Here is a 12898-nt window from a genome sequence, read left to right as displayed (position 1 = left end):
TCCCCCCTCCCCCCTCGCCCCTCCCCCCTCCTCCCCCCTCCCCCCTCCCCCCCTCCTCACCCCTCCTCCCCCCTCCCCCCCCATGATAGGCCCAGGTGTGTGATGTTCCCCTTCCCGAGTCCAAGTGATCTCATTGTTCAGTTCCCACCTATGAGTGAGAACATGCGGTGTTTGGTTTTCTGTTCTTGTCAGGAAACAACAGGTGCTGGAGAGGATGTGGAGAAATAGGAACACTTTTACACTGTTGGTGGGACTGTAAACTAGTTCAACCATTGTGGAAAACAGTATGGCGATTCCTCAAGGATCTAGAACTAGATGTACCATATGACCCAGCCATCCCATTACTGGGTATATACCCAAAGAAGCTTTTTTATTTAACTGTCAGGCAGCATCTCGTACAATTCCTGACTGGTTAGTATAGAAACAGCATTCTTAAAGAGATGCACAGTCCACCTTTTTCGGCAGCGAGGAGATCTAAACTTTGACGGTTTTGAAGAGTTACTGCTGCTAAAGAGTCTATTTGGGCCCCCACTGGCTGCTCTGAAAAGCCATCTTTGCATTGTTCCTCCTCCGCCTCCTCCGTGCGCCTCCTCCGCGGCCACGGACTCCGGCAGCTTTATCGCCAGAGTCCCTGAACTCTCGCTTTCTTTTAAAATCCCCTGCATCGCATCACCGGCGTGCCCCACCATGTCAGACGCAGCCGTAGACACCAGCTCCGAAATCACCACCAAGGACTTAAAGGAGAAGAAGGAAGTTGTGGAAGAGGCAGAAAATGGAAGAGACGCCCCTGCTAACGGGAATGCTGAGAATGAGGAAAATGGGGAGCGAGAGGCTGACAATGAGGTAGACGAAGAAGAGGAAGAAGGTGGGGAGGAAGAGGAGGAGGAAGAAGAAGGTGATGGTGAGGAAGAGCATGGAGATGAAGATGAGGAAGCTGAGTCAGTTGCGGGCAAGCGGGCAACTGAAGATGATGAGGATGACGATGTTGATACCAAGAAGCAGAAGACCGACAAGGATGACTAGACAGCAAAAAAGGAAAAGTTAAACTAAAAAAAAAAGGCCGCCGTGACCTATTCACCCTCCACTTCCCGTCTCAGAATCTAAACGTGGTCACCTTCGAGTAGAGAGGCCCGCCCGCCCGCCCACCGTGGGCAGTGCCACCCGCAGATGACACGCGCTCTCCACCACCCAACCCAAACCATGAGAATTTGCAACAGGGGAGGAAAAAAGAACCAAAACTTCCAAGGCCCTGCTTTTTTTCTTAAAAGTACTTTAAAAAGGAAATTTGTTTGTATTTTTTATTTACATTTTATATTTTTGTACATATTGTTAGGGTCAGCCATTTTTAATGATCTCGGATGACCAAACCAGCCTTCGGAGCGTTCTCTGTCCTACTTCTGACTTTACTTGTGGTGTGACCGTGTTCATTATAATCTCAAAGGAGAAAAAAAACCTTGTAAAAAAAGCAAAAACGACAAGAGAAAAACAATCTTATTCCGAGCATTCCAGTAACTTTTTTGTGTATGTACTTAGCTGTACTATAAGTAGTTGGTTTGTATGAGATGGTTAAAAAGGCCAAAGATAAAAGGTTTCTTTTTTTTCCTTTTTTGTCTATGAAGTTGCTGTTTATTTTTTTTGGCCTGTTTGATGTATGTGTGAAACAATGTTGTCCAACAATAAACAGGAATTTTATTTTGCTGAGTTGTTCTAACAAAAAAAAAAAAAAAGAGTCTATTTGGGATTGGAGAGTAAGGATGGATTTGGCTACGTCTTGTAGGCTGTCTGAGAGATCTTTTGAAAGGAGTGATAGTGGGACAGGAAGGTGGACAAGCCTGCTATCTTTGTTCCTGTCGCAGTGGCAATTCTTAGTCCTATAAGCAGGGGTGTTAGCTGTACGGCTCTGTGTTGATGGACTTGAGCTTTAATAAGGACTGGTAAACTCTGATTTCCAGGGGCAATGTCAGTTTTGGGGCTTAAGAAGACTAGGGTGCAAGTACCAGTCTAATTCATAGGGAGGCACACATAGATTGAAGTTCCGCACAAGAAAAATATACTTTGGCTAGGCAGACAGAACTGGCTATGTCTTTTAGTAAGGCAAATAGGTGCAGGGAAGAGAAATATGGGCAAAGGAGAAGATACAGGGGGTAGGCACTAATATGGAAAGATTAGTGAAGGGATGTTAGAATTTCTTTGGTTTGTTCTTGGGGGAGGATGAGTTTTTGATTTTTCACTAGCCAGTTTCCTTGGAAGGAAGCTCCTTGTTGTAGTAGCGAAGCTTTTTTGGTGGGAGAATATTGGGGTTGGATTGTGGGAGTAATGAGGAGGAAGGCAGGTGCAGAAGAAAGGGAGAGTTCCTTTGCTACCTTATTGGCCTTTCTGTTCCCTCTTAAGATCTCATCTGATCCTATTTGATGTCCTTGACAGTGTGTAACTCCCACTTTAGTGGGGAGGTTCACAGCCTGAAGGAGTTGGTAAATGAGGGGTCTGTTAGTGATGGGGGTGCCTTTGGCAGTAAGGAATCCTCTCTCCTGCCAGATGGTGGCATGGGAATACAGAATGTGAGGTGTATTTGGAGTCTGTGTAAATGTTGGCTCATTTGCATTTGGAAAGAGTTAGGGCCCTAGTGAGGGCTGTGAGTACTGCCTTTTGGGAGGAGGTTTTGGGCATAGGGGCTTGGCTTTAATTACTCAGTTAAGAGAAACGACCATACATCTAGCCACTTTGGGGGAGTCAGTGGGCCCGCAGGAAGAGCCATCTGTGAATAGTTGGTCATTGGGGTTGGTGAGAGGCTCAGAGATGTTTCAAAAATGTGGCTGTAGGTGGTCTAGGATGTCAGTGCAAGAATGAGTAGGAGAGGAAGAGGACATGGGGAGTAAGGACACCGGGTTGAGGGGAGCACTTTTGGCAAGACAGAATTCGGGATTTTCAATAAAGAGGGCATGGAGTGAGTGGATCCGGGAAGGAGAAAAGGAGCTTAATCCTCCAGAAGAGAGGAGATCTCATTAATTGTGATGACTGTGGACAGTGGTGTTTTGGCCGAATGTAAGTTTCTTGCTTTCCAGAGCTAAAATGGCCGCTGCTACTAGTGCTGTAAGACAGGTTGGCCACCCTTTGACTGTTGTCTAGTTGTTCAGAGAGGTAAGCTACAGGGGCAAAGGAAGGAGGATTTCTTTCCTGTTGCCCTAAGACACCGAGGGATATCCCTTGGCTTTCAGCAGTATAGAGAGTGAAAGGTTTGGAGATATCAGGTAAGGACAGGGCTGGGGCAGTCATAAGAGCAGTTTGGGGCTTGTGGAAACTGAGGAGTATGTTATGTGAGGGGCTCAGGGGTTCACTGAGGGTGGCTTTGGCTGCTTTATAGAGGGGGCAAGCTAGGAGGGCAAAGTTGGGAATCTATATCCTAACGAAGCCTGTCAGTCCTAAGAAAGAGAGAATTTTACTCTTAGAGGAAGGTGGAGGTAGGCTGTCTATTAAGGCTGCCCATGCTGGGGTCATGGCTCAGGCCCTGGGAGAGAGTTGGACTCCTAAGTATGTTACTGTTGGGGTGGAGAGTTGTGCTTTGGAAGGGGAGAACTTATATCCTTTATTAGCAAGAGAGTTTAGAAGGGTAATAGTGTAAGTTTGAGAGTCTTCTAGGGAGGGGCTACAGAGAAGGAGGTCATCCACATATTGAAGAAGATGGCTGGGGTAAAGGTCTAAGGAGGTGAGGTCTCAGGCTAGGGCTTGTTCAAAGAAATGAGGACTATCTCTGAAGCCTTGGGAGAGGACAGTCCATGTGAGTTGTTGTGATTGAAGGGTCTCAGGGTCAGTCCAGGTGAAAGCAAAAAGGTTTTGGGAATCAGGGTGTAAGGGAATGGTAAAGAAGGCATCCTTTAGGTCAATGGCGGTATGGTGGGTACTGTTGGAGGGGACAAGAGAGAGAAGTGTATAGGGGTTAGGGACTACAGGATGAGTAGGGACAACAGCCTAATTGATGGCTCAGAGGTACTGGACGAGCCGGTACAAGCCATCTGATTTCTTAACAGGGAGGATGGGGGTGTTATATGGAGAGTGAGTTGGTCTAAGGAGACCACACAAGCAGAACTTGTTTATAATGGCCTGTAGGCCTTTTTGGTGGGTGAGAGAGATGGGGTATTGGGGAACATTGGGAAATTTGGAGGGGTCTTTTAATTAGATTTTGATGGGATAATGGTGAGCAGCTAGGGACGGGGTGGTGGTGTCCCACACTACTGGGTTAACAAGAGAGGTGGGAAACGGGTACTGGGGAGAGGATTCAGGGGTCAGACTAGCAGAAAGGAGCAGATGAAAAAAACTCACATAGATAAAAATCTATATGTTTAAGAAAAAGCCAAAGAAAAATTCTAAATGTGGTCATTACTTTAAAACATTGTAGAAAAAGAATTACATCTACTAATACAATTTCTTTTTGTTTTGTTTTGTTTTGTTTTTTGAGATGGAGTCTTGCTCTATCACCAGGCTGTAGTGCAGTGGCACGATCTCGGCTCACTGCGGCCTCTGGCTCCCTGATTCAAGCAATTCTCCTGCCTCAGCCTCCGAAGTAGCTGGGATTACAGTCACGCGCCACCACACCCAGCTAATTTTTTTTTGTTTTTAGTAGAGATGGGGTTTCACCATATTGGTCAGGATGGTCTCGATCTCCTGACCTTGTGATCTGCCCACCTCAGCCTCCCAAAGTGCTGGGATTACAGGCGTGAGTCACCGCGCCCAGCCACAATTTCTAAATTAACACAAATTCAGCACAACCCCAGTCAAGCTTAAGAAATCTTAATGTAAAATGTACAGGAAGGAATGAAAGGCTCACAACAACCAAGCCAATCTGAAAAAGCAGCAGCTATGGGACCTGCTCTGCCAGCCAGCAGGACGGCCCCAGAGCAGGACCAATGCCCCCAGGTGGCATGTCACCAGAGTAGACACACAGTCAGGGAACAGAACAGAAAGCCCAAAGACTGGAGGCCGAGTATGTGGAAACTTCGTATATGATAAAGTAGCCATCTCCAATAATGGGGAAAGCACTGATGGCTAATAGATCATATTTTTAAAATGGCTTTAGCTTAACATATGGAAAAAATAAAGCTGAATTCCAGTCTATCGACTTATGCAAAGGAGGAATCTAGATAAACACTAAATGTGAGAGGTAAAAGTGTAGGGATAAGAGTGTATTCCATTCAGTCAGGCAAGTTGGCTCATGCCTGTAATCCCAGCTATTTGGGAGGCTAAGATGGGTGCATTGCTTGTGGTCTGGAGTTCGAGACCAGTCTGGCCAACATAGTAAAACCCCGTCTCTACTAAAAATACAAAAATTAGCCACGCATGGTGGTATGCACCTGTAATCCCAGCTACTCAGGAGGCTGAAGCAGGAGAATCACTTGAACCCAGGAGGTGTAGGTTGCAGTGACCCAAGATGGCAGCACTACAGTCCAACCTGGGTGACAGAGTGAGACTCCATCTCAAGAAAAAAAAAAAGTGCATTCCATTCAAAAAGATGATAACCTGTTTTTGTAACCTAATGACAAAAGAGATTTTTAAAGCAAAACTTCAAACACACAAAACATGATGCAAAAATACTTAACGAATACATCAATATTAAAATTTTCTGTTTAGCAACAAGCACCATGAAAAATGTTCATAGATGACAGAATGGAAAAAGTTATTTGTGATGTCTAAAACTAAAAAGGGAGAATATTCAGAATGCACAAGAAATTCTCAAATCAGCAAGGAAAAGATAATAATCCAGAGAAATGGACAAAGAAGACCTAGGGGAAGGCAATTTTCAGAAGATAAAACCCCCAAAATGAACAAGTCTTTGAAGAGATGCTCAAAATCATGAATAAGAGTAAATACAAATGAAAAGAATGAGCTATAACTTTGTATCTGTTAAGCAAAAGTTAGGAAGCCAGGTAATACCCTGCTGGTGAACTGTAGACAAGCACAGCAATTCAGAAGAGCACTCTGACAATCCTTAATCGAAATAAGTAAACAAACATTATTTGACCCAGAAATTCCACCTGTAGCTACATACTCCAAAAACACGTATAAGCAGTTCCGTAAGACAACATGTACAAAAATATTCATATTCATGTTTTCTGCAGCCTTATTTGTGCTGGATGGGAGTTGAAGGTTGTCTGGGTTCCCACTGCTAGGAGAATAAATAGGTAAAAATGTAGTGGATGCACATCTTGGAATATTAGAAAGCAATTTGCTAGAAGCAACAGGTTTATACTGGTGTGCAGGTATCTTTAAAATATTGTGCTTAAAGGAAGAAAGTAAACAAACGGCTAACCTAACAAATGACTAAACCTAACTCAATACAATTTATATGAATTTAAAAATACACGCACTCAAAATAAAAATATTCATTGTTCAAGAGGACATGCAAACCAAAAGATACAAGTTCAGTGTCATTAATTCTAACAGGAGGAGAGAGATGAGAGATGGGACCGGTACCGGTCCATGGCCTGTTAGGAACAGGGCCACAAAGCAAGAAGTAGGCAGCATGTGAGTGAGTGAAGTTTCATCTGTATTTACAGCCTCCCTCCATCGCTGCCCAAGCTCCACATCCTGTCAGATCAGCAGTGCCATTAGATTCTCATAGGAACACAAACCCTATTGTGAACAGCACATGCAAGGGATCTAGGTTTCACGCTCCTTATGAGAATCTAATGCCTGATGATCTGTCACTGTCTACCATCCTCCCTAGATGGGACTGTCTAGTTGCAGGAAAACAAGCTCAGGGCTCCCACTGATTCTACATTATGGTGAGTTGTATAATTACTTCATTATATATTACAATGTAATAATAATATAAATAAAGTGCACAATAAATGTAATGTGCTTGAATCAACCCCAAACCATCCACTGCACTGCCCCCTCCCTCCGTCTGAAAAAAAATTGTCTTGCATGAAACTGGTCCCTGATGCCAAAAAGGTTGGGGAACCCCTGCCCTAAACTATCACCTCAAGCTTCTCTACCTTCTGGGTAGATAATTCCACCTCTTCCACTTCCCAGCACTCCTGGGTCTATTGGAAAAGGTCTAAATAGAGAAAATACACAATGGCAATCCCTAAAACTGTAAGAATTGACACTGATCAAATCACCAGGCAATCTCAATCTTTACATGCCCATAAGTCTCATTCATAAACACTGGAAAGTGGTGATGAGGAGGAACAAGATAGTCTCCTTGCCTGGATCCTCCATCAAGGACATCTGCTATGGGTACTGCTTCCAAGTTTGGGTGCCATTCCACTTAGAATTTCTCTGAGTATTCCATGCTCTGCTGCCCTCAAGGCTTATGCTGTCATGTCTTCAGGCGGATATGTAAGAACATGCGAGTGAGGCAAAGCACTACACAAATTAAAGGCACTGTGACCAGGTCTCAGCCACATTACTACTTGACCTGAACATCATTCATTGCTCTCTCAATTCCCCACACATTCTCTCCAATCATAAAACACGACTAAACAAATAATGAGCCAGAATACTGTAGTAAAACATTACAAAAATTCTTAAATCAGTGAAAAATTACACATACACAGGAATCCCCTATAATTCCCAAGGACAGGCCATAATTGAAAAAACTAATAAAACACTCAAAGCTCAATGGGCGAAACAAATAAAGGAAAAAGGAGTATAACACTCCCCAGATGCAACTTAACCTAGCACTCTATACTTTACACTTTTTAAACATTTATAAAAATCAGACCGCTACTTCTGCAAAACAACATTTTACTGGGGAAAAAAAAACAGCCCACATAAAGAAAAACTGATTTGGTAAAAAGACATCAAAAATAGGACATGGAAAATAGGGAAGGTGATACCATGGGAAGAGGCTTTGCTTGTGTTTCACCAGGAGAAAAATCAGCTTCCTGTTTGGATACCCACTAGACATCTAAAGTTCTACAATAAACCCATTGGAGATGCAGAAAAAGGCACCTCCACAGACACAGAAAACCGGCAATCGACTATCACTGACTCGCCAGGTAAACAAAAATGGTGATATCAGAGGAAGAGATGAAGTTGCCATCCACCAAGAAAGCGGAGCCGCTGACTTGGGCCCAATTAAAGAAGCTGTCACAGTTAGTTTAAAAAAAAAAAAAAAAAAGCCTAAAAAACACAAGGGTAACATGAACTCCAGAGAATATGCTGCTTGCAGCTTTGATGATTATATCAACGGTGATGTCTCCCCATGTCTGCAGAAGCAGCTGCAGCTAATTATACTTACTTGACCTATGTGCCTTTCCCGTCCTTAATTCCAGCAGTCACATGGATGGATAATCCTATTGAAGTATATGTTAATAACAGTGCATGGGTACCAGGCCCCACAGATGATCGTTGCGCTGCCCAACCTAAAAAAGAAGGAATAATGATAAATATTTCCATTGGGTATCATTATCCTCCTATTTACCTAGGGAAGGCACCAGGATGTTTAATGCCTACAACCCAAAATTGGTTAGTAGAAGTACCTACTGTCAGTGCCACCAGTAGATTTACTTATCACATGGTAAATGGAATGTCACTTGGGCCAAGATAAATAATTTAAAGGACTCTTCTTGTCAAAGATCATTAAAATTTAGGCCTAAGGGGAAGCCTTGCCCCAAGGAAATTCCCAAAGAATCAAAGGCCTGGAAGTCTTAGTTTGGAAAGAATGTGTGGCTAATAACGGTGGTGGTATTACAAAACAATAAATTTGGAACTATTACAGACTGGGCCCCTCGAGGCCAATTATATTATAATTGTACGGACCAGACTCACTCATGTTCACAGGCCCCATCCATCTGCCCCATTAATCCGGCTACGATAGTGATTTAACTGAAAAGCTGGACCAGGTTTATAGAAGGTTAAAATCACCCTATCCATGGAAATGGGGTGAAAAGGTAATTTCATCACCTCGACCAAAGTTAGTTAGTCCTGTTACTGGTCCTGAACATCCAGAATAATGGAAGCTTACTGTGTTCTCGCACCACATTAGAATTTGGTCTGGAAATCAAGCTATAGGAACAAGAGATCGTAAGCCATATTATACTATCCACCTAAATTCCAATCTGACAATTCCTTCGCAGAGTTGTGTAAAACCCCCTTATGCGCTAGTTGTAGGAAACATAATTATTAAACCAGATTCCCAAACTACAACTGTGAAAATTGTAGATTGTTTCCTTGCATTGATTCAACTTTTAAGTGGTAGCACCATATTCTGCTGGTGAGGGCAAGAGAGGGCGTGTGGATCCCTGTGTCCATAGACCGACCATGGGAAGCTTCGTCATCCATCTGTATTTTAACAAAAGTATTAAAAGGAGTTCTAACTAGATCCAAAAGATTTATTTTTACTTTGATTGCAGTGATTATGGGCCTTACTGCAGTCACAGCTACTGCTGCAGCTGCTGTTCAAACTGCAGAATATGTAAATAATTGGCAAAAGAATTCCTCAAAATAGTGGAATTCTCAGACCCAAATAAATCAAAATTGGCAAACCAAATTAATGATCTTAGACAAACTGTCATTTGGATGGGAGATAGGCTCATGTGCTTGAAATATCTTTTTCAGTTACAGTGTGACTAGAATATGTCAGATTTCTGTATTACACTCCAAGCCCATAATGAGTCTGAGCATCACTGGGACATGGTTAAATGCTATCTACAAGAAAGAGAAAATAATTTTACTTTAGATATTTCAAAATTAAAAGAACAAATTTTTGAGGTATCAAAAGCCCATTTAAATGTGGTGCCAGGAACTGAGGCAATCGTGAAAGCTGCTGGTGGCCTCACAAATCTTAACCCCGTCACTTGGGTTAAAACCATCAAAAGTTCCACTATTGTAAATTCTGTATCAATCCTTGCATGCCTGTTCTGTCTGTTGTTAGTCTACAGGTATATCCAGCAGCTCCGAAGAGACAGCAACCCGCAAAAACGAGACACAATGACGATGGCGGTTTTGTCAAAAAGAAAAGGGGGATATGTCGGGCAAAGAGAAATCAGACTGTGACTGTGTCTATGTAGAAAAGGAAGACATAACAAACTCCATTTTGATCTGTACCGTTAACAATTGTTTTGCCTTGAGATGCTGTTAATCTGTCACTTTAGCCCCAACCTTGTGCTCACAAAAACACGTGTTCTATAGAATAAAGGTTAAGGGATCTAGGGCTGTGCAGGATGTGCCTTGTTAACAATATGTTTACGGGGCAGTACACTTGGTAAAAGTCATCGCCATTCTCCATTCTCGATAAACCAGGGGCACAATGCACTGCGGAAAGCCGCAGGGACCTCTGCCCTGGAAAGTCGGGTATTGTCCAGGGTTTCTCCCCACTGAGATAGCCTGAGATATGGCCTCATGGGATGGGAAGGACCTGACCGTCCCCCAGCCTGACACCCGTGAAGGGTCTGTGGTGAGGAGGATTAGTGAAAGAGGAAGGTCTCTTGCAGATGAGATAAGAGAAAGGCCTCTGTCTCCTGCCTGCCCCTGGGACATTATACAGAATGTCTCGGTATAAAACCCGATTGTACATTTGTTCTATTCTGAGATAGGAGAAAAACCGCCCTGTGGCAGGAGGTGACACATGCTGGTGGCAATGCTGCTCTGTTATTCTTTACTACACTAAAATGTTTGGGTGGAGAGAAGCATAAATCTGGCCCACGTGCACATCCAGGCATAGTACCTTCCCTTGAACTTGTGACACAGATTCCTTTGCTCACATGTTTTCTTGCTGACCTTCTCCCCACTATCACCCTATTCTCCTGCCGCATTCCCCTTGCTGAGATAGTGAAAATACTAATCAATAAATACTGAGGGAAATCAGAGACCACTGCTGGTGTACATCCTCTGTATGCTGAGCACTGGTCTTCTGGGCCCACTATTCTTTCTCTGTCCTTTGTCTCTGTGTCTTATTTCTTTTCTCAGTCTCTCGTCCCACCTGATGAGAAATACCTACAGGTGTGGAGGGGTAGGCCACCCCTTCATCTTCCAAATATTGCACAGAAAATGCATGTACTAAAAATTAATTCACTGTTTATCTAAAATTCAAATTTAACTGGGCTTCCTGTATCTATATTTGCTGCAGCTGGAAGCTCTACATGACCCACCATTTGACACAGCTTTTCATTTTTTCTGAGAATGTAAGAGGTTCTTAGGTTGTGTTTTAAGGAATTGTCTGAAATTACAGATTGCCTACATCCTTGCTTCCCCTCACTAAGAACTCACAATTACCCTCAATCTCTGAAGCTGATTAAAGTATTATCGCAAAGAGTAATATAATTCACTTGAGTTTCATTTTCTCCCTACTCAGCTTCTGGAATAGTGCACTGCAAATAGAATGACCTTAAGGCCATCTAAATAGAGGAAGGGAGAAAAGTTATGAATAAACCATAGATATTTATCAATAATTAAACAATCTGGATTTGATTCCAGTTTTAATTATGTGGACTTGTTAGTTCTTCCTCTTGCTTTGGTTTCAAGTACTGAACAACAAATAAGTAATTTATAATAACCCTATGCTAAATATTGATTCAAAGATCAAAGACCATTTCGATTCAAATTTTTCAACACAGGCTTAGTTTACTGTCCAATGGCTGTCTTTTTGTTTTTTTCTTTTTGAGACGGAGTCTTGCTCTGTCGCCCAGGCTGGAGGGCAGTGGTGCAGTCTGGGCTCACTGCAACCTCCACCTCCCGAGTTCAAGCGAGTCTCCCGCCTCAGCCTCCTGAGTAGTTGGGATTACAGGCATGCACCACCACACCTGGCTAATTTTTGTATTTTTAGTAGAGTAATGGTTTCGTTACGTTGGCCCGGCTAGTCTCGAACTCCTGACCTCAGGTGATCTGCCCACCTTGGCCTCCCAAGGTGCTAGGATTACAGGCATGAGCCATCGCGCCTGGCCGGGTGTCTTTTAAAACAGTGTGCTGAGTCAAAACATCTTTTAGACATATTCCTTTTAGAAAAAGCAAACAAACAGAGACCTGTTTAAGGGTAGTAACCAGCATTCTGGATTTTCCTAACCAAAAAAAAAGAGTTTGGAAACCCCAGTTATAAATTTTGCAAATGAATCACATTACAGGCCTGAACAAGATGGTAGATTATAACAAGGACGATTATAACAAGGACGTCTAAAGTGCATTGAGAGTTGGAATCTCCTCTCCATGCTCAGAAACAAACAGTGACAGGGTTGGAAAGGAAGTTCAGGGAAGAATTAGAGGAGGAGAGTGTATTAGCTTTATCTCGGGTACCCAATATGTCCCAAGACTACAGGCTACCTTATTTACATCCAACTTTACATTAACCCAGTGAGATTAACAAAAAATGAAAGGTTCAGAAGAGATAAGTACTAGAAAAGTTACACAGCTATTAAGGGGTCGTTTAAATTCAAACCCATATATTTAGAATTCCAAAGCAATGCTTGTCAAATGTAGACTTAGCACCAATTTTATTCTTATAATCACTAAATACATCTGTTTAATTCTCCTAACCTCATGAGAAAGTACTATTGAGTAAAAACATTAAGTAAGAGTAAGAGCAGTGTTCGTAGTCGAGATCACTTTTCAGATTATTTGGAACTTTCTATCTTTCCCGAATCTATTTTCAATGCCAATCAGTCATCTTTGGGTCCGGGAGCATAACCTCCCCCGTCTCCCAGCCCTCCCCCTCTAGCACACAACGCACTAGTCAAAACTGCTAAGGCATTGCCAAATATCTACCACTGTACTCTGATGGCACACATGGCTGAAAAGATTGTAGAACAAAATCTAACTGAAAAATTATAGGTGATTTTTATCAGTCTGTTTAAATGCATATGCATCCCAGGCATTCCACCTGGTAGTCTCTGTCTCAAAGGCCCATCCACCTCACCACGGCCAGGAGGGAGGGGATGAGGAACAGGGAAAGCCAAAGAACTGATCT

General features: G+C 42.9%; 1 protein-coding gene and 1 long non-coding RNA gene across 11 annotated transcripts in view; one reads left to right on the top strand and one right to left on the bottom strand.

Moving 5' to 3' along the window:
- LOC105471851 (uncharacterized) overlaps window positions 1-12898 on the bottom strand; it is a 331670-nt gene that overhangs the window by 312297 nt on the left and 6475 nt on the right. For all 10 annotated transcript variants that reach the window (XR_011612027.1, XR_011612024.1, XR_011612026.1 and 7 more), the window contains one exon: window positions 8240-8363. This is a non-coding gene — a long non-coding RNA (uncharacterized lncRNA). The remainder of the gene's footprint in view (window positions 1-8239; window positions 8364-12898) is intronic.
- Window positions 602-1701, top strand: LOC139357945 (prothymosin alpha-like). The gene has a single exon (XM_071077147.1). The coding sequence runs from the start codon at window positions 688-690 to the stop codon at window positions 1021-1023; it is 336 nt and encodes a 111-aa protein (XP_070933248.1). The 5' UTR covers window positions 602-687; the 3' UTR covers window positions 1024-1701.

This window comes from Macaca nemestrina, chromosome 13 (assembly GCF_043159975.1).
Source record: "Macaca nemestrina isolate mMacNem1 chromosome 13, mMacNem.hap1, whole genome shotgun sequence".
NCBI classification, from domain to species: Eukaryota; Metazoa; Chordata; class Mammalia; order Primates; family Cercopithecidae; genus Macaca; species Macaca nemestrina.
Note: the sequence above shows the minus strand (reverse complement) of the source record. Positions and strands in the feature narration are given on the sequence as shown.

Excerpts from the sequence above, each read along its gene's own strand:
- LOC139357945 (XM_071077147.1), top strand. The coding sequence starts at position 688 with ATGTCAGACGCAGCCGTAGACACCAGCTCCGAAATCACCACCAAGGAC.